Source organism: Paramormyrops kingsleyae, chromosome 5 (genome assembly GCF_048594095.1).
Source record: "Paramormyrops kingsleyae isolate MSU_618 chromosome 5, PKINGS_0.4, whole genome shotgun sequence".
Classification (NCBI taxonomy): Eukaryota; Metazoa; Chordata; class Actinopteri; order Osteoglossiformes; family Mormyridae; genus Paramormyrops; species Paramormyrops kingsleyae.
In genome coordinates this window covers 23,017,181-23,039,521 of record NC_132801.1, presented here as the reverse complement: position 1 = coordinate 23,039,521, position 22,341 = coordinate 23,017,181, and the positions used below count along the sequence as shown (strand labels likewise).

Sequence of the window (22,341 nt, the reverse complement as noted above, 5' to 3'; positions counted from 1 at the left end):
TAAATCAGTCTGAGAATTGCTGGGAAAGACTGACAAAAACTGCTTGTACTTTTGCATTCTCTTCTGCATGGGAGGTACTAAAATTATGTGAGTAAAAACATATTCTTTTTACCGTAAATTCAGTGACTAATACAAACATGAATGTCACTGGATTTCTTAAGGTTATACATTAAAAAATATACAATATATAATAGATTTATACAAGACATCAACTGAGAATAATTGTTTTGTTACAAAGAAGGTGGATATTTAGGCGTGGGATATATAAATTAAGTTGCTGAGCAAAGACAGAAATGGGAAATGGCAAGCCAGTCAGAAATTATATATGATATAAATGTGAAACGCAAGTATTGACACTGAGTAGCTGTACAGTTCTCTAAAGTGGGTGCATCAGTAATGGCAGAATGCAGGCAATGCGGCACAGCCATTAGAAACCTTTAATAGCTTTAAATAAAGTTTTTTTCTATGCATATGTATTGTATTTATCATTATGGTGTATGACAGATCTAAAAAAAAAAAAAGCCTTATATGATTTTTTTTTCAGCAACGCAAAACAAATTGAGGATGATTTATATGGGATGATGGATACAGCACTGAACACTGAACCTAAACATTCTACTGATCTGATAATTCAGTGACAGGTTCAGGTTAAGGTTTCCAGTATAAAGAATGGAAATACAGTATGACCAGTGCAGCCAGGAACAGACCTATGGGTCAGAAAAGATGCATAGCAGTAGAAAAACATGATACATTTTTGACACATTTGATTATGTTTAATTTTATTTTCACGGATTTTCTTCAGTACTTTCTCTTTTTCAACCTATTGGTTATTATATCACATAAAACAACTTGGTCATGCATATTAACATGCTTGTGGTTCTCTGGATCATTAGTGCTCTATGCCCCAAGCATTCCGTGCTCCGTGCTGTGGTGAGTAGACGTGTTATGGAAGAGGGCCAGCGTTGCCGTATGGGAAGCTAAGCTCATCGATGTTCCCGTGGGTCTATGAAGGCAAGTGGAGCAGAAGCCTGGTGAGAATCTCCTTCGCGATTCAACAGAAAACAATGTTTGTCGTCTGTGTTTTCAATTCAAAGCAGTGAACTATCATAAATACCACAGTGTTTGCCCAACAGGACTTTCGATGTCCATCCAAAGGTTCCAAGAATTAAAGCTCACAAGTTAAGACAATTCGTTTCTTCCAAAAGACTCCTTTCCCAAACCACCAAAAGTAAACCTAGCAATTTCCATACAGTTAACAGAATAGGTGTGTTTAGAGATATTACACAGATAAGCATTACACAGATAACCTACACTTATAAGCTTAAATGATTTATATATTATATTATTATCTATGATTAGATCTTTGTGAGATTTGTCTTCTAAGCACATGTAATCAGAACTGACAACATGACAACTACTCTCAGGTCTTTATGCACGTTGAAAGACAGTCCAATTAGAATTCTTGGTATTTTCTAGTAAATGACTTAGAACCGAAAAACATCAACGTAGTGGCAGATGGTGGCTAATAGAGCGTCCCTGTGGCTTGTCTGCTTGTTCTTTCCAGTGGTTCAGCTACCAAAGCAAAGCGGGAGAGCAGCTGAGACGCCTTGCCTGACAGCCGCTGCCGTGCCTTTGGGCCACTGAAGGGAAATTCCTCAGTGTCTTTTGGAAAAAAAAAAAATCATTATTGCATGCATTTCAACTTCATTTAAATTAAAGAATAAAATTTTACAAGTTACACCCGACAGATTGATGTAGACCCATCCATGCACCCCTTCAGTCAGACTCCAACTGCTTATCACTATAGGGTCAAGGGGGATATGGAGGTAGACTTGCATGCAAAAACATATACCAATACAAATACAAAATTATTACACATGAAGAGGAACACAGTTTGGTATATTTTGGCTCTTTTTGCCAATGTATCAAATTTTTACAAAGTATTGAGTTCTGGAACTTATCACGAAAAGCACAGGGCACAAGGCAGGGGACACCCTGGACAGGATGCCAATCCATCACGTCTCCATGGTTTTGTTTCAACCAGCCAGTTGAGTAATAACAGTTACGGTCACGGAGTACTCGACTGGTTGGTTGAAACAGAACCATGGTCTGGATTTATACTTTCTGGACCTGAACTTTCTACCTCTGTCTGTAATGGGTTACTTTTGTGAGTAACTTCCTCAGCACTATGTACTGGTATCCAGAGTGCACCCCCACAGTGGGGCCTGTGCTCCGGCTCCACCCACCCGTAACCTTGTCCCGGATAAGCGGATGGAAGCTGTATGTATGTGTGCATGCATGCATGCATGCAGGCCTGTATGTATGTATTATGCATGTATGTATTATATATGTATGTATGCACGTCTGTATGTATGTATTATGTATATATGTATGTATTGCAGTGTTATTCAGTGATTAGTGAAATAGGTATCTTGTGACTTCATCATTGATAAAGAGGAGAGGTGCTATGTGAAGGAAGCTTAAATACTGTTTTGAATTAGAGAAAATGTACACTTAGTGGGTGTAGAGTGGTGGAGTGGTTAAACATCATTAGTATAGATATCAATCAGCCAGCACATTTTAACATATGTAGACCATAAGTGTCTTTTTTAATTAAAATTATTGAGATGCTTCATTATATTGACCCCCAATACCACCCCAGACACCATGGGAACAAGAACGAGAACCGTAGAAAATGTAATAAAAATATAGCTACATATAAATGAACACTTCCATATATTTAATAAACATAGTATATAGTAGATAGTTGCTTGGTTAAAATCCTAGGTAAGAAGCTAGGCAATGATCTGTGGTGAATTTAGAAAAAGGCTTGTGCTTCAGTAAACAGTGCTACAAACAGGACAGCTCCTTACATGGCCTTATAAGGTGATGTGATGTCACCCTTGGGGGGAAAAATAGAGGAATGTGATCAAATGTCCCCACAATGTGATAAAGACCTGTTATTTTTAACGTGGTGTGACCATTTTTTCAGTCACCACAAGGGGAAACTCAATTTTATAAAAAAAAAAAAAAAAATGTGACTACGATCAAAAATCTAAACAAAAAAAACGGGTCACTTGGGGCTAAGGTTAGGGCTGGGTAGGGGTTAGGGTTCTCATGTTGGGATTAGAGTTTTCCCCTTAGAAATGAATAGAGAGTCCCCACAAAAATATAATTACAAACCTTTGTGTGTGTGTGTGTGTCTGTGTGTGTCTGTAAAATGAGCAATGGCCTGGTTGATCTGAGACAGGACAGAAAGGGCAGACAAGCTGTACCCATGACTCACTGTGGGCTGTGAGTGTCCTGTGTCAGCAACAACAGCGAGAAGCAATCTTGACGGGGGTGAATACTATATCTATATCAATATGCACAAATGGCTCAAAACAAGTGTTAGCGCTGGTCGCTAAAGCAAAAAGCAGAGTGAAAGCAGCGGAGTGAAAGCAGGACCTCTGGGGAGTGGAGGATTGTGACATGCTGACTGACAGTCTGCTGGCCCAATGCACGAACATGAGCACTTGTCACAACTTTTGTTCATCTGGAAACAAAGACTCATTTCATTCATAATGGCCTGGGTTCATTTATTCAGTTATAGGGTAAGTGTAATGATGTAGGGCTTTGCATACTGCTCTCCCGGGCAATCATATTCATTTCGTCTCAAATTCTTGTAGAACATTTCCAGATCCTTCCTAAGTCTGTGCTGCGTTCCATTTTCGTTGTCAATGGAGTGACACTTTACTCGTATTTTTGGTACTTGTCAGCTACCTGTATGTGGCATATGTTGTGATTCTGTTTTGAATTTCCCTAATTAGACTGGCTTCCTGACTCTCTTCCAAGTGTAAAAAAGAATGTAATTTTTCTTGGCTGACGTTCTTCTATTTCCAAGAATTTCAAATGCTGTTGTTCCTAATTTTAAATACTACCATCTGAGGGGCCAGACATTGTATTTAAAAATCCATATGTGAAAAAAGGCTGTCATAACGACTCAGCACAGCAATGTTTTTGCGTTTTCTTTTTCAAGCATCACTTCAGAAAACATCACAATATGACGTAACTGACGAGCTTCACGCTCTACTGAGATCAACGGAATAACTGAGGAACAGGTTATCACATTGACCTCAGGGTACGCAGGACGGATGTTCGAGCACACGGTTTCATGTTTACCCCCTGCCACTGTGTGTGGCCCTCACCACGGCCCCCCCAACTGTAGTCAAGGGACAAGCAGCTTTGAAACACTTGCTGGTTATGGACCAGATGGGTGTGTGGGCCAGTGGGGTTACAGTGGACTCAGAACAGCCACTTAGCACATTAGTGAGTATGCTAAATCATGGGGAATGAACTGCTGAACTTGAACGTGATACCAAATGGCAGGACGTCTGAAGCTGCACAAAAATGTGCCTTGGAAGAAGAGATGGAGCCCCTGACTTGGTGACTCATTGGGAGACCTAAAAAAAGAGAGAGTTGCTGGTGGAACTTGGGAGGTAGCAGAAATAGGGTTTAACTGAGGGTCAAGCATACGACGGCTGGGGGGGGGGGAAGACAGCGAGCAGCTGCCAGGCACTTGTTCAAAGCCAGAGCGAGATTTGATTCCACCCCCATGTGCTGATCACTCATTACCATCATTTAGATGGAAAAAAAAATTCAAAACAAAAAAGAAGTGGCATCCCTGACAGCTGTAGGCCAATGAACTCCGGTTCACCCCCGGACTCCATCTTGGATTGGGGGGGGAAGCACAGTACAAAATGGCCTTTGACACTGACATTGAGTACACGTAACAGTCAACACATTTTTAGATCGATTTGTCTATTAACAGACAGCCTTTGAGACAACCTCACTGTTATCTCCTCCACGTCTTTGTTGCCTCCAAATCCCTTGACCCCCATTGTCCTGCTGTCAGGAAGTCACAGTAAGAGCGCATTAATACCCAAGGCTTTCTGCTAATCATACATATAGGCACATTGTGACAGCAAGTTAAACGAACCACATACTCAACCCGGTCATCACAGACACATGCACCAAAGGCAAGTGCTTCACAATTACATTAGTTACCAGAGCACTCATGCTAATAACATTAATCACAATGAATTCAATTGCTCCTCGGCCCTCAAAAGACAGCTGGGATTTTGTGTAATAACACCCCATCGAACCTTCATTGATATCCTGCAATTAAATTTCATCAGACACCTCGGGTAGAGAAGCCTCAGCCCCGACACTGGGAATAGCAGCTTGTTTTATCTGCATCATCATCCCTCTGTTCCTTCTCCCCACCTCCATCTTGCTCTGTCTCTCCGGCGCTCTCTCGAGTTTCCCAAACCCCTTTTTGCTGTAATTGCCCTGTTCAGAAGACCCAGCACTGCCTGTCCTAATTGAGCTCCCATTATTCTAATCTTGAGATGTGAAATTGCCTATAATTTACTGTGATGCCTTGCCACTCCATTCAATAACACTTCTTTTCTCTTCCCTGGACTTCAAGTAAACAAGGCCCGTAGATGCTCCAAACCCAACAAGGGAGGTGGTATATAAAGAAGGCTGGGAGTAGCCAAATTAATCAACACCCCGTCCCTTTATCAAGGAATTTACACAGCAGCAACAAAACCTTGGCTTACCGATGCACAGAGGTGTCAGGCTTCACCTTTCCTTCACTGCAATATACCAGACAGCCACCCACCAAGGTAAGTCACTGTGCACTTGTGGCCAAGCCTACAGGTAGCACTCCAGAAATTTTACACGTTTTCTTCCTGTTATATCTGTCAAGAGTTATCATAATACAAATATTCATGCACAGAGGATATGGAGAAGATATCTGGACTAAGAAACATGGAAGGGAGGGTATGTTATTTAATCTGGGACGGAATTCAGAAGATATGTGGACCTGGTCTGTTTCTTTCATGGAAGAACTAAACTATTGTAAGATGTGAATTCATAGTTCATTTGTTTCATACCTGACATTTCCACTGTCACTGACATTATTCCACAGCGTGGGATAACTGTTCACAGTTGTGAATTTAATGTAAATAAAGAATATGCAATACACATAACTAGACACAGTTTTTATTACATTGGTTGGCTAATATGTTGTAATACAATATTATGCGGAAAAATATTCAGGTACACTGTATTGTTTCGCTGCTTTAAAAACGTACCCGCCGCTATAGAGGATAAAATAATCTAATGGGCGGGATTAAATTGTGTAATATGTAGCTATCTAAAACCGGACAAACATGAAGCTCGAGTGACAGTTCAACCTGAGGAATGTTGCCCACTGAACACGCACACACATACACATAGCCTATAATGCCTCAACAAATGCATGGTTTTGGATCCGCTTGGAAAACTCTAGATTCTCCTTTGTCACTCGTACTCGAGTGGGCTCACCAGTACACTGCATTACCCCACTTTGCAAAAAATTCGACTGGATTTTAACATCATCCATCCATTTTCTGTACCAACTTGTGCCCGTAGCTCACTGGATAGGCTCCAGACCCCGCGACGCTGCATTTGTTTAAAAATCCTTGCTCAGTTTGTCTAAACGCATTTTTAAACCTTCGTGATAAAAAGAAAATTCTTTCCGCTTTTGATAATATGGACTTTGATGTTTCCTCAACCTTCACGTTTCACAGGGAGCGGGAAACGGGGGCGGAAAGCGCACGGGGCTGGGGGGGGGGTGTCCCGGGTGGAAGCTCCTTAGCCGCGGTATACCTCAGATTCTGCTAAAGTAGTCTGTCAAGTTATCGCGATGGTATAAAGTACAGGCGTGAGGCGGGGTTTCATTTTTTTAAAGTTAAGATCAGACAAACCTGGGACAGGCAGACGGCACGGGTTTTGCATTATAACTCCTCTCCACTTCTAGTAAACATTTCCTAAATTCAGGAAGTCGCATAATTTTCTCCTAATGATCGATCCACACCTGTAAACCCTTTTATTCAACCGCATAATTGTCTTCTAATTCTAGTATAGGCCTACCTATAATATTAGTCGGAAATACACGTTTAAGTTGACAATATATGAAACACTCTGTTACATTGACATCACAGGTGTAGTGAATACATAGCAAAATGACACAGTAAAGGTATGCACATCTGTATTACAGGCTACACAATGCAAATGAACAGCCGCATTTTTCGCTCGTCTGCACAGCAGAGACCGGTCGTTCCATAAAGATCTCATGTTACGTTTAACACAGCACAGTCCGTCAAACGTAATTACGTATATAAAATAAAACAGTTCAATATATATCAGATAGCCTACCTTTTTAAACAAGGGCACCCTGGGTTGTCTTAACTTTTCACATATCATGTTTGTCAGGAAAAGTGTTGTATACTTTATAAAGCCACCAATGAGGATATTATAGCACTGCAATAAATTACGTCTGTCAGTGTCTTCGCCGTAATACAGAAAGCTTAACGATGAAATTAACTGCCAACCTAAGGAAGAACAAAGCAAGTCACCCGTGCAAACGGTTTTACGATGCAACTTTGTTCCTAAGAATACGTCAAAATTCCGACTGCTTTAAATTTACGCTCTTTTTGGAAATCAGTACATCTATCTATCTATCTATCTATCTATCTATCTATCTATCTATCTATCTATCTATCTATCTATCTATCTATCGATCTATCGTTGTATCTACCAGGCATTCAAATTTCAATTCGCAATTCTAACAAAACATTACATTGTATCACTCTATATTGAGGACGACACATATTAATGGAGTCCTTTCTTAGACGCGTGTGTTCAGGGCAGTCACAAAATAAATCACATAATAATAATATAATTGTTATAATCATCGTTACACCATAATACACCATTCTTACGCGGGAGATTAGTGCTCCAGGGTTGCATATTGCTATACTTTAACCCAGACTCGACGTAAGCCTGAAAAAAATGTGCAGCTCTATATATTTCAGAGTCAAAATACTTAAGAAAACCCAGTAATGAATATAAAAGTTTAACACCGCCACTAACAATAATAACACAACAGCAACAACAACATAATAATAATAATAATAATAATAATAATAATAATAATAATAATAACCATTCCTATAGCATTAAATAGTATGTATAGTAGACGTATATTTGATATATAGAATAGTATGTATATGTACATTTGTATGTAGAGGTATGATAGGGATTAGTTAGTTATATCTAATTGTAATTAATTCCTGGGGTGATTTAAATTTCTGGAACGGCTGCGAGTATAAATCAACAGTAATCAAATTTAAATAGCTTGTTCTCTTTTTCAACAATTTAATTTGTACAATTCGCAAATCAGTTCATACGCCAGTTTCTTTGAGAATAAAAGCAGCCATTTATCTTGGTCGTTGTACAAAATTTTACAAAACAGGAGTAATTTCATCAATATAATTTCAACCAAATCCTTCGTATTTTAGTCCTATTCTGAATATAACGTAACGTAAAATTAATTTTACATTTTGTTAAAGGTTATTTTTGTAAACAACGAACCTACAGTGTGACGGCTTTTCAGTTTGTCATTTCATTTATAAAAATGAAAAATCCAAACGACTGGTAGGCCTATACGTAGGCCTACATATTTATTTACCGATACTTTTGTTTGTTTATTTGTTACTTATTTTATATTAATTAAACACAAACACCGTTATAATGTAACGCCAACGATTTGATGTTGTTTCCATTCGTCCTGTTCACATGCAGATAAACGTGAAAAAAGTTCTAGGACCGCCTTCCGTTACAAGAATTTCCGTTTTCCTATTAACAGACCATATTGACAAGCCGTGCTTTTTTATCTTTTTTTAAGTACGCTAAAATCATATACGAAATGTAGTTTGTTAGCCACATGTTTGTACTGTTACATCAGACTTTAGCACTTAAACCCCAAGCGCTATACACGCTTTAATGAACAATAACCGGCAATGTGACACGTGGCAACTTTACGTTCGCGCAACATTTTCGCGAGTTTGATCTCGTTCGCCGTTATTTGCATTAAACTGTTAGTAATTTGATACAACAGAATCACTTCTACCGGCAAACCCAGGTATCAAGCAATGGATTCTCTTTGACATGTCTGCATTCGAAACAAAACAGCATTAAGAAATACATTTTGTTGGCTGTAAATTACTTGTAATTACACTGTTGGAATGAAAGCCGTATTTAACAAGAGGAACAAGCTGTGTCCTAAATTACCTTAATTGGTGAACCCATTTCATAAAACATTGAAGATTCTTAAAATAGCATCCTTTCGGCGTGTCCAGATGTTTCGCAGCTAAAAGCTTTGACCTCCCCTCCCCCATTACCCTGCACCTGACGTGAAAGCGCGCGAGTTCAACTGCAAGTCCATCGTTTTCATCTCCGTTCTCTAATCGTCACTTTGTGGCAATCATTTTTTCCTGATCACATAATGAGAATATTCATATCAGATTTATGATGTGACATTACACTTGTGCATTAGTTCACTGGTCAATTAAGTGTAAGATAGTGTAGCACTTATTTTAGGACATAATAATTATTATGTGGAACATTATTATCATTGTTGTCTATAATTATACCTTGATTAATAATAATAGATGCATGTGTAAAGAATTGTACTGTCATAATGTGTGTAATGTAAATAAATGTATTAGGACTTGGTATTTTTCCACTGTTTAATTGGCGGCTGGCTCATTGCAGCCTATATGGCGTAAATATATGACTCAGACACTTTAACGTCGTAACAAAGCAAATGAAAGCCTGTTCTAAATCATGATCATCTTTTATACACGTTGTTGTGTTGTGATGAAAACTAATGTAATTTTAAATGTGATTTAAAAATAAATTATTAACCGTATTTAATAGTAGGCCTAATAGTATCGTATATTTTTTAAAAATCGCAAAAAATGCACCTAAACTTTGACGTTTATAACTCAAGCAAAACGCTTCAAGTGAGATCAGTCATTTCAGTATTAAGAGCATAAACTGACACAAAGTAAGCTGGTTTCAGTTTTATTTTAAGCCCTAGAAGCCCTGACGCATTTACAGGCGCGTCTTGTATATTTGAAGAACATTAATTAAGGGTTCTCGGCTTCCTCGATGTTAAGTAAACCACAGTTTATGTACACCGATTATTAAATAATTCCAGTTATACGTGGAGATGGATTTTTTGCAACATGATTGATATCTTTTTTGTTTTTCAGATATATAGGAATAATCGGTTTTAAGTGTTTACCCAAATAAGATTAACGAGACTATATATCTACATATTTTTCACGCCTCAGAAGCCAAGTCTGATGCTATCTCACTAACATTTCAGTAGTTTCTCAGCCCTTGTGAATAGAAATATGTGAATGTACCATAATTGTGTTTTTATTCATGTTCCAATTTAATTATTTACTAGTTTCAGTAAATTTGGAGTTGGGCGTTTATTGTGTCTTGTAGAGAAACACCTGTGTGCTGATCAGTTTACTCTCTCTGACGCGATGTTCCCTGGTTTTGGCGTTTTTCTGCATGTGGAATCTCATCCTATTTGCATTTACTTTAAATCACAGTTAAGCAGAACTATAGACAAACATGTACCTTGACGGCAATATACCGACCGGTGCGATTCGGAACAGCTGGCAAATAATAAAAAAAAATCAGCAGGGTGATTTAACTTAAAATCACTAAAAGAATTTACAAAAATGTGAATGAATATCATTTTAATAAATAATGCGAAATATATCTTAAATTAGGTTTAAACTGGATTTTGCTCTGCGTGATCGACTCAGTTAATTTTCATATCATTTAAAATAATTATTACACAAACAATTAAAGTTATAAATGTACTTTTATTATCAGATTGGTTATCATGGTTATTTTTTAGAATATCACATGGTAAGGACGATCCAGTTTTCCGCTGATCTACGGAAAAAAAGATCAGCCCCCCCCCTAGGGTCGAAATCATCCCATCCCACGCAGGTAAACATATACCAGGGCTTCCAAGTCCTGTCTTTCTACCTAATTACGTCATTTAATTTCTGCATGGCATTTTAAGGACAAAAAAAATGACTATACATTTCATACAAACAGCAACAAAACACAGGCATTCGAACACGAGAGAAGTCTCTTAGGAACATGTCCCTTTAAAGGCATGACACACTTCCAACTATAAAAGACAAAAAAGATTAAAATTTATATACATATCTTTTAAAAACCATTCTTAAGTAAAAAGGAGTGGGGGCGCATTTAGATGTGATGAAATGAAAGGGTGGAATTCTTCATGTGCAGCTTTGCCAATTCAGATAAACGCATCACATCATCTGAGGTCTGGGAATTGTGTCCTGGTGGTGGGTCGGGTACCAGTGTCCAAAATTGTTCATGTAGCTGCTGGAGTGAGTGGGCGCCCCTTTGCTCGCCATGGACACGTCCCAGAGCCCAGGAGAGCAGGGTGACATGGGGTTCGTGGTGTGTAGGAGCTCTCCTTCTGGCCCGTTCGAGCCGTGCTTCATTATCTTCTTGTACTTGGACCGCTTGTTTTGGAACCATATCTTAACCTTTAACAGACGGAGGGAGACAAAGCAGAAATGCTAAGGGACAACTGCGATTACCCACAATGCCAGACACAGTCACAATAAAAGTGCCCCATATTTCATTTTCATGTTTCATTTTCATTATTGTTCAATGAATTACAAAGTTACACATTCTGAATTCAGTTATTGCCTATCAGAACGTAGCGTTAGGTTGAGTGTCACAGCAAACCTGCCACAGCCACTGTAGCCAGTAAGAGCCCCTTCTTATCTTTTTAAAGGACACGTCCTCTAAGGCAGAAATTTCTAGCACTTCTGTGATGCTCATTAGCAGCCCACATGTCTATTGACTTCTCTGACTTTTGTTGTGGGGTCACTGACACGTGGATCACTGTAGGCAGATAGTAAAAATATTGACCCAAAATGTTTTGCCAGGAGACATTCTGTAAACGAGACAGCAGGCTAGATTGATCTGGCTTTTATGACTCTTTTCTGCACAATCTGGACAATAGCTGGAGTCAAAAAAACATTTTAACAAGTCATTTATAAAAACCGCAGCATACAGCACATTAACAATCCACTGGAGTGATGTTAGGGTGCATTTAATTGAATATTTAATTAGGTGAATTGATGGGGACAGCTGAAATAGCAGAAAATTTCTATATTAGTCTTTTTTCAAACTGGGCACACCAAATAATTCCAATAAAAATCACACTTGCCATATGTTTTTTTATAAGTATCTGCACTGTAGTTGTAATTGTAATCAAATGGCTGTGGGTGAATGGCTCTCCTGCGGAAAAAAAATGTAACATTCATTTAAGACGAAGCCAAAGTTACCCATAATTCCACTTTGACATTCCCAAACCACCAATGCATTTTCACCAGAGCAAAGCCACAGGGTGTCAAGAAAATTCTGCTCAGAGCTGCCTCTCGGAGCGCCATTAAAGGAGTCGAGGTGAAGCTCGTCGCTCGCAGCCCAGAAAGCGAACATCGCGCAGACTGGAGTCACAGCGGTGCCATTTGCAGGCGACCTCATGGGGTTTCATGTGGCTTGGATGCCTTCTGCGCCGAAGAGACATGTGTGGGCAGATTTCAGGCCAAGGCATCTGCAGTGTGCCACTTGTTTATACGTCTTCAGCCGTGTTTATAGATCAAATAGCTGGAAAATGCTTGCCATATTGCTTATTTCTGTCCCATTTTTTCCTGGCATCTAAACAGAGTTAATCGACTTGTTTTTATTGACATAAGCATAATATTAAAGAATTAAAAAACAATGCTCAAAGAGGTTTATGATCGCTAAGCAGACTCATATAAGATAAAAAAAATAATGTATAATTTCTTCAGTTATTGAGTTATATTAATTTCATTCCAAGTTTCACTAGAACAGCTGTAGAGTCTTGACAATGACGCTGCTGTGTTGCATGTGTAATTACTGCACGCCTACAAATATTCTATCCCAGGTATCATAGGCTACATTAACAACAGAACTCCAGTCACATTTCTGATTTGGGGGCCAGTGCTTGTTTATCGCTGGGATCTCCTTGCCTTCCCACTGGATGAGGCTCATTAAGCCATGCGGCAGGTTAGAAGGTAAAGATGGCCAAACAGCACCTTCACGTCTCCAGGATAAATATTACTATCTGCGCGACGCATCTGGCCGTAGACGCCATCGTTTCTGCTGCGAAGGGAGCTCGGCTCAAACGCCCTCGAAACAGACGCGGTGGTACGTGCGATCCGGCAGGCGTGTGTCTGGAAAGGAGGGTACGCCGTGATACCAAAATGGCACACTGAGTGCTTTGTGAACCCAATGGCGCACATTCTGAATACGCATTTTGGCTTCAATATTCAATGCGTTCGGGACAGGAAAACCACCCACAGGTGAAAAATAAAACACAAAGAAATCACCCTGGTCCAGGTATTATTAGTTCCACTGTACGTCGACTCTCTAATGCAACACAAAATGAGTGTTGCCTGAGAACTCGATCCATGTAAATTCAAAAGACTTACATACTTACAAACACAGCTGGGGTTGCTTCTGTTTATATTTTAACAAGGTTGCCTGGTTACTAAGTTTGAAGGATATGCAAGCCATCTAGATTATGTGGCAGATCGGCTAGTCGTCGGCTGGTATCAAGGTGAGATACCCAGCGTGTGGTTCAAGTTAACTTTAGTACAAGACCAGAAGCACAGTATTCGGCTTATTAAAAGACAAATCTGATTCAAATTACCATAAAAGTTATGAGCTCAGGTGAAGTTGTTTTTCCATTGAAAACAATGACATTCTATTTAAAGCCATATTGAAAAGCAGAAAGCTCAAAATAAAAGAAACAGCTTTTGATTATTCCAAGATCACCAGAACAATAAGTAATAAGCTGAGTAAGAAACCAAAAGAAAAATATTGTTAATTTTTTATTCAAAGGGGAAACAATCTTGGTAAATGGACATAAACCAAGGAAAGATTTAACTTTCAAGAAATCTGTAATAAATCCTTTGTAAACCCTATGCACTTCACATACATCTGATAACTGCAAATGTTACATATAACCTATAAACTGCTGTGCTATATCAAGTTAGAAATAAAAAATATTTACATACCCACATGTAATCCCTAATCTTGATCATCCCACTCAATCACTTAAAAAGTAACTTAAAACAATTTAAACCAGCCTGTATTCTTAACTAAAGCACTGTGGATTATCAGGAAGCAGAGCAGTGTCAAATTAATGACAGTTCCAGTGGACCTGTGGTCCACAGGCGGCCACAGGGCGGATTATGCTGGTTGTGTTTAGGCTGAGGGAAGGAGGCTGAAGCCAAAAACAGGGACCCAGCACACATACAGCCTGCCGGCGGCGAACGCATGCTCACACAACGACCGGCGGCAGCGGCGGTGCCGTGACCGGGGCCACACATGCCTGTACATGTCACCTGTGTCACCGGGCATCTGCTCACCACTGCCTCTTCATTAACCCCTCTGTGCCCACTGAAGTGCGTGACAGCAGGGGAACGAGGCCTTGCCATGGGCTAGTTTTCGTCTAAGATGACTGGGGTGGCATTTGGCAACAGAGAGAACTGAGGCAATGCCTGGAAATTAACACGGTGCGGAATGAAAGGGACCAGGGCTATCAGTGTCTATAAAAGTCTCATCTACACTGTAGTCTCAAGAGTTCAGATTCCGGAACTTATATCTTGCATGAAAAGAAAGAAAAAAAAGACAATAGCATCTTCTAAACATCTGCCATATGTCAAATGCTTTATAGCATGGAAGGTGTCAAAGCTATTTTGTGGCTCATTTGGCAACGACAGTGTCAGGCACACACTATGGAAATGTGGTAAATGATTATCATTAGCCAGGTTTCTAATGCTGAAGTTAAAAGTCCAATTTGCCCGAGCACTGGGATAACCGCAAAACCAGATTTCCATGCATTTGAGATTCATTGGACAGAATACAGCCTGAGTGTGGCTTTCACCCTCAGCACAGGGCCGATTATATGAGAATTAAAACAAAATCCTTTACACAAACCAAGGCTTCAATCATGATGAAAGACATCATGAAAGTAATAGCACATGTAATGCCACAAAATCCTGACCATTTCACACAGATCTTCCCACTCTTTAAAGAAATAGCTGCCCATTTTATATGCATTTAGCTCTTAGAACTGTGTTGATTTCTGACATTACTGCTTGAGATCCTGAGAATGAGTTCTTTTTGGAGCAGAACAGCAGCCTGTCTAGAGCATAAATACTGTAACCTCAACTACTTTAAAGAGCATTTAAATGTCCTTCTGTAATTGTAAGTATTGTCACTACAAGAAAGCTAGCAGGATAACCTATACTATGACTGATCAAAGTATCTTCTCAGAATCCTTAAGGACATTTCTATAATCCTCACTTACTTCCTCTGCATTGTGTGCATCTGGAATTACAGAAGAGATTTTGTTTCCCTGCAACATAATTTATGCAAAGATTCTAGTTACTTCAGCTAAATGATTTCCCTTCAAATTCCTACCAGATACACGTGATACTAACTATACATGCTTTTCACAGCTTTCACATACGTTTAGAATGAGATCTCTTCAGCACAACATTGTTCAAGCTGCAATACATTCTTCCCACAGACTGCAAACGGTTTTCATCCCAAGACAAGGTTTCCCTCTCTCAAATGATTCACTCTGAGATGTCAGTGCAATCTCCACATGTAAACAAATCCCATTTGTTTGCAATGTTTATACTGTACCTCATCCAACAAATCAATGTAAATAGTAAGGTTTGTTTCTGGTGCTTCTTATTAACTTATTACTTAGGCGTTGTATTTGTTTAGTGTTGATACTTTGCTCAGGTAACCATCGCAGTTGTTAGGTCAATGTAACTTTAAAAAAAAATAACGCACGTTAGTGCACGTTTGCATCCTTGTGCCCGTTCTCTCTGCTCACTCTCGATGACGACTCAGGAGAAAGAGCACTCTCTGCACTTCAAGAGGGGGGTTAAATCATTTAAAAGGACATTCCAACGAAATACAGCTTAAAAGCTTAGGGAACAAGAGCCAGCACTTCACAAGTTTACCTTAACAATCCGCAAGGAAAGCGAGTGGCTACCAAGAAATAATTAGAGGATAATCTCGACAGAACACCTAAACCAGTAACGCAATGTGGTATTATAGGCAGCACTTGGGCTCCTTCAAGGCCACGAGGAATCGTGTACCAAATATTTATAAAGCTGCATCACACGGTCAGTGGGACATGACAATCCGGTAATGTGCAGGAGACCACACTGTCTGTGCTTCCCCAGAAACGCTACTGATATCCACTACCCTGCAGTGTTCCTCGCATAAATAAACGACAAATAAAGAAAAATCATATTATTTTTAAACACCACAACAACTATTCAAAATAAAAGTAGAACAACAAGTGTTTACTTTTAACATAGCTATTCTGCTATTCACAGTGGATCCTAAAAAAGAAAAAGAACACACGCAACGTCACTTATTATATCCTAATCTGATAGGAAATAGATTACATAGATTCACATTTTGATAACCAATCAGTAGAGAGTTTATTTATATACCAAACAGGAGCCATGTTTGTTTTATCCCTCCGCCCCTCGTAATATTTTTTTTAGAACAGAGCATACGGTTTAAATATGACTGTACAGTTGTTACAGTATAAATATATCATCCAGTTTACGCGTTACAGGCAAATACTGGCGTTGATATATCTAACAGTGAAAAGTAATAGCTAATCAGAGTAATGACATTTCCTTTTTACACAAGGGAAATTGGATTTATATCAAAAACAGTAATTTTATAACGCAATACCACTCAGCTGCAATAACATAGGTTACTCTTACGATACGAAAACTTACGGTAATTTTTTTCCTGACCTTCCTAATTTGCAAGAATCTACATAGAGAAGACCGCATTTTTCCCAAAACAGAGATACATCCCGCTGACATTTAAAATATTTATTATTTCTTTTTACCTGTGTCTGAGTCAGGCCCAGCTTAGCTGCCAAATCTGCGCGCTCGGGCAAGGCCAAGTACTGGGTTTGCTGAAACCGCTGGTTCAGTGCTTGCAGTTGTAGACTGGAGTAAATGGTTCGGGGCTTGCGGATCTTCTTGCCTTTGCCGTTCAGTCGAATTTCGCCGTTCTCGATGACGGTTGGCTTCTCGTGATCTTCAAAAAAAAAAGGAAATAAGTAAGAATTACTATAAACGATATTTATTACAATAATGATACTTCAATAAGAATATTTTGTCACACTGCTGCAAATAAGCTCAGTGGAGTTGGCTTGCCGCAGTCATGAAATAGCCTATATGGACAGTTGTGGAAATGGATGGATGGATGTCTTGCACTAAAACAAAGGGGCAAGGCCGCGCACCGGTGTCGCTTGTAAATACTCCCGGATAAAATTCGTATTAATTATGAGATGGAAAGTTAAAGGAATTTAAATAAGCCAACTCTCGCCGTTTCCACGATAGAATTACTTTGGTTTTGTAGCATTTATTTTCCCATGCGATTTCTAGTAGTACCCCGTAGGCTATATAACAAAATAGTTTGTTTAGCTGGACTTGCAAACCACAAATTAGCCTGTATAGGCCAAATTATGTTATGCACTTAATCTAAAGCATGATATAACCGCTGCCCGCTCTTTTTGGCCTATTGATTTTGATCAGGCGATTCACAAGTCTACCAAAAGCACCAAGAGATTTTTTTTTAACTTTAACTTGAATGCGTTGCCTTACTCGGTGAAAAGTCGACTTACAGGTATAATACTATTGTTCATTTTCACTTTCATGTTCATTACCTGCAATAAATGGTGTGTTTTATTTATATATTAATTTCCACTTAAGGTGTTATCATTTTTTGAGCCTGGTATTTGCAACACCCAATTGCACATGTTTATCAAAGCAGAACATACGATTCTCCAACAAACATCTATTGTTCATCAGGAACTGGGCAAAAGTCGTACAATGAAAGCATTCTTCTCGAGGCAGGGGATCAATGTTCTAAGTTTTCCAGAGAGTTAAAGACGATGAGGGTACTTCTGGCGAAAGGGCTAGAAAGTCGTGTTAGGTTCAGGCGATTTACAACCAACCTTAACACCAATAATAATAATAATAATAATAATAAAGTCCCAAACAAAGCACTACACAGTGGTTTGTTATTTTTTTTATAAGGCCTGTTAACTTCACTACGAATTCTCTTTTAGCAAGTGCATGATTGAACGCATTTAACGGTTCATTTAATGAAGTTTAAAATTAAATTTGAAATATTAATATTAAACCAGCATTTACGGTAAACCGTACAAAGCTACCTATAATGTATTATACCATAAACTTTCGCTATTGTAATGGGGTAGTGCTGTAACTTTGGCTATTTCTGGATACTGAATATCTTATACAGTCTTAATACACGCGGAATCCCAAATCCACATTAATCTAAAAAGTAGTAACATTTCACGTAGCTATCACACAGCAATATCATCAATTGCGGACATCAATGAAATTGTTACAATTAATAAGCTTATACTCTATTGGATTGTACGTAGGATTTAACATCTGATTTCCTAACTGCTCTTGGGAAAGACTTAAAAAAATGAACAATATCTGGGTAGAACTCGGCAAAATTTAACTAAATATGCAACTTAAACGGTACAACTGGTTATTTCACTTAGTGTTAGATGCTTTACGTCAGTTCTATTTTATCATTATTTATCTTAAAATACACTCCGTATGCAGCAAAAACGGGCGTGAGCACGGAATTTTTTTCACATTTATTTCTTTTAATGTGTTTAAGTGTGGATGTAAGGTATTGTGCCGCGTCAGTAATAGGCCTATTAATAATAACTGTTAATAATAATTGTATAATAATAATAATAATAAATAACGCGGGCGACACAGGATTTTTTACAATTATTGTATAACTCCACTGTAATGCAGTCACTTTATTTTGAAACGACCCTGACACATTAACCGTCACAGTAACTATAAAACATTACTTATACACAAACTGATACTTAAGTACATACCTGTATCTTCTATCCGCGTGTGCCCCAAAGTGCTGCTGTGGCTATTGTGCTGGTAAGACAGGTAAGCACTCGGGTGGTGAGTGCTTACCGTGCTCGGGTAGGGGTACCCCAGCGACCGACCGTAGGAGGACGCCGTCGAAGAGAAGGGACTTTCGTGCTGCGCGTGTCCGCCGGCGTGCAAGCCATGAACTGGGTAGTGGTTATGAGACAGTCCGGGGGAGTGCTGCTGGTGTGCGGGGATTCCGTGTCCAAACTCTAAAAAGGCTGATTTGGACGGGTCTGAAGCAATCAGACTATCAGGCATTGAACTCATAGTCATCATCGATCGAGGAGTCCATAAAAACGACGCGCTGGAAAGGCTGCATAAAGTAATTGCCACTAGCGAGAGGAAACTTGGACTCGATCCATCTCAAAATCAATAAAACTAATAAAAACTGGAAACGAAAAAATATTCCACTATTTTACAATATATTTCCAGATCCTTTGAAGTTTCACCGTAGCAAGTTAAAAAGAGTTTACTGGGAATCTCGCTGAAATCATGGGAAAACTTCACAATTTCTCTAGCCACTTCATACATATGGATCCGATGTGTCACAACCCCACTTGCCTTTCACCAGCTCGGATTCTGATTGGTTACGAGGACGTACTATGTCATCCGACCCCAGGGGCAAGCCCAATTAAATTTATTAACCTATGTTAAAGAACACTGCCTTTCATCCCTTTATGTCACAATAAATATCGAATTGTAAATAGTATTTTGCTCAAGAACTATGATAAAAAACATACACTGAACCACGTATGTGTATCGCAATACTGTAAAAGATGCATCATTATATTTAGAATATAGCATTAACAATCGGTATACAGCAGATGGAATCCTGCGTTCATAAAACTTCTTAAGTTGTATTTCTTCATAATACGTCCATAAACTGTTCCTGTATTTAATATTAAAATGACCCCATTATTTTTACTGGCATATTTATCACACGTACAAAATAGGAGGGGTTGCAGTTCTGATTAATATTAAATTGGACTGTCGAATTATTCGAATGAATGCATTCTTACATTCTGTTACTTGGACACTCAGCATATGCGTAAAACGCTGTATTACTATAGTAATATTCCTTTCACGATATCATTTTGTAGTCTACATCACAAAGTTTACCGACGAGAGTAGGGCACGAGAGCAGCGAGGAGTAGCTAAATGATATAAAAAAAATAAACCGGCAATTAAGTGGATACAATCCAAATACATGCAAACAATTCCACAAATAAACAAATACACTTCAGACTTGGTTTAGACTGTGTCTTGTCATGAAGGCTAAAATTTTGCTACTAACGGTAATTTAAACCATGTGGTTTGATGTAATTGGATAACTAAACACTATAATTTTAACCAAGCAGTCTTCACTCGTTTGTTATTTTGCTTTCAGTTCACCTGAATGTTTGTAAACAAAATATGAGGGCGCGTGGAGGGAGGTGGACATGTGCGTTTAAGGGACTTATATGGGTGCTTGCAGACGCGAATAAGCTAGCACGTAGCCTACGGCAAATACGCGGTGTTCTCTGTGTCTTGGATAACGTGATGTGTTTGTCTGAACTGTTCTTTAATTTGTTGTAATGGGTCGTGCTAGTATTCAGGTTTAAATTAAAGCGACTTAAACATCATTAAGGTCTAATCCATGTACATCTGCTATAGCCTTGTTCAGATGCATAGATAAAGGACAACGGCGTTTTTTTCAGTCCTTGGAAACCAACAAAGACATGGCCCGCGACTTTTAAAGAACACACCTGCTGTATGCATAAAATTCAATTTGAACGTTAAATTCCCATAATGCCCTATGTATTCTGGAATTCGGCGGCCATGCTGTTTTATGGGCAATAGTAATTAATATCGCTCATGCGTTTGTATTGATTTTTGGATAATTGTGAAATAAGTGAATTTTCTGAAATCTGCGCTGTCGATTCACCCGTTAGGGGACAGAAACGTAGATATCATTATACGCATTACATGTTATTCAGCACCTTTTACACACATGATATTGGATGGTACGTTTTAAGAGTGTTTATTTTAATAGCCATACGTTGGACTATGTAATGTCTAAATAAGTTACCCTGGAGGGCTCACTGCGAACTACTTAATTCACGGAATTTCAATTGTCAATTGTAAGACCCCAAGTCAAAGCCACGCCAAATCAATGCGGCCCTCCCCCGGACTGTCTCATAAACACAACCCAGTTCAGCTTGCATAATAGCGAACTTACATTTTTTAATTGACTAAAATAAAGACATCAGACAAGATGAATCTTACAGTTGCGGGGAAATGTCATGATGTGATAGGGAACAGTGATATAAACTGACGCCAAATGATTTCTATGACAACTTTAGCAAATCAATATTTTGGTTTTGATTTTCAAAACCCATTTGTTAAATTTGCTGTGGATTCCATGCCTAAATGCGAACGTGCCTGCCATGGTAAAGTGTAGGGTGCTTATGAAAGACGTGCATTTCGCTACTTAGCACATGGACTAGATTTTTAGAACATCCAATGAACCTGCTTAGAATAACTGTCTCTGTCTTTGCATTATTTCAACAATGACCGTCGTATACATTTCACAGAAAACTACAGCGACAAACAAGAATTAGAAATTAAGGTGTGTGGATGAAACAATTGCCCGTGGGCCGAAATATGACCGAGCAAAATTTAAAATGCCGCTGAGCATTGAGGTAAGGTAAGGGCCGAACGCCGGGAGAGATAGATGATAAATGAAAAATGAAAGTACTTGGAATGGAGGAAAACATCTTTTAAAATTCAAATTATGACATGGAACAACTCAATAATTTAAAATGTTTTATTTTTCTTACTACGATTACTTCTGCTACTACTACTACTACTAATAATGATAAAAATAATTATTATTACAATAATAAATCGTATACACCTAACAAATATGCAGCTGCGCATAAAACTGCGATAGGTATCACTTGTCATAAACTGCGTGTCCAATTATGTGGGCCTACGTGTGATAACATGGTTTTCCATGAGGAAATTCCACAATGCGTCTTAATACTATACTGTGTTATTTAATATGTATGTTTTATTATTTTTTTAACGGTATTATCATTCACAGACAAATGTCTACGTCTTTTAAAAAGTTATTTCACATTAATTGTATAAACCTTGCATTAATGTTTTTTTTTTCAACGTTGTGCAAAAGAGTTATTACATACGATCGGAAGTTTCCAGGTAGGCGGTTGCTGAAAATATAATGGCTGAATGGATTTTGAACATTGAATCATTAACTGATCTCATTTTTATTTCATTGTGAATATCTGACGTAAGAGTCTAATGTAGCTTTGTT

The 22,341-nt window shown here is 38.7% G+C and overlaps 1 protein-coding gene across 1 annotated transcript; it reads right to left on the bottom strand.

The window, feature by feature from the left end:
* Positions 1-10,758: 10,758 nt before the first annotated feature.
* Positions 10,759-21,377, bottom strand: dlx4b (distal-less homeobox 4b). Its single transcript, XM_023820863.2, has 3 exons — positions 18,980-21,377; positions 16,931-17,124; positions 10,759-11,483 (listed from the first exon to the last, which is right to left on the bottom strand). Exons 1-3 carry the CDS (start codon positions 19,299-19,301, stop codon positions 11,241-11,243), a joined length of 759 nt encoding a protein of 252 aa, XP_023676631.1. The 5' UTR covers positions 19,302-21,377; the 3' UTR covers positions 10,759-11,240.
* Positions 21,378-22,341: the final 964 nt, after the last annotated feature.

Bases quoted from the DNA above. Each gene is read 5' to 3' on its own strand.
- dlx4b (XM_023820863.2), bottom strand. From the start codon at position 19,301: ATGATGACTATGAGTTCAATGCCTGATAGTCTGATTGCTTCAGACCCG. The intron at 17,125-18,979 runs GTATGTACTTAA...TTTTTTTTGAAG, and splicing joins CACGCGGATAGAAGATACAG to ATCACGAGAAGCCAACCGTC. The intron at 11,484-16,930 runs GTAAAAAGAAAT...CGTCTGTTAAAG, and splicing joins TGGGCCTGACTCAGACACAG to GTTAAGATATGGTTCCAAAA.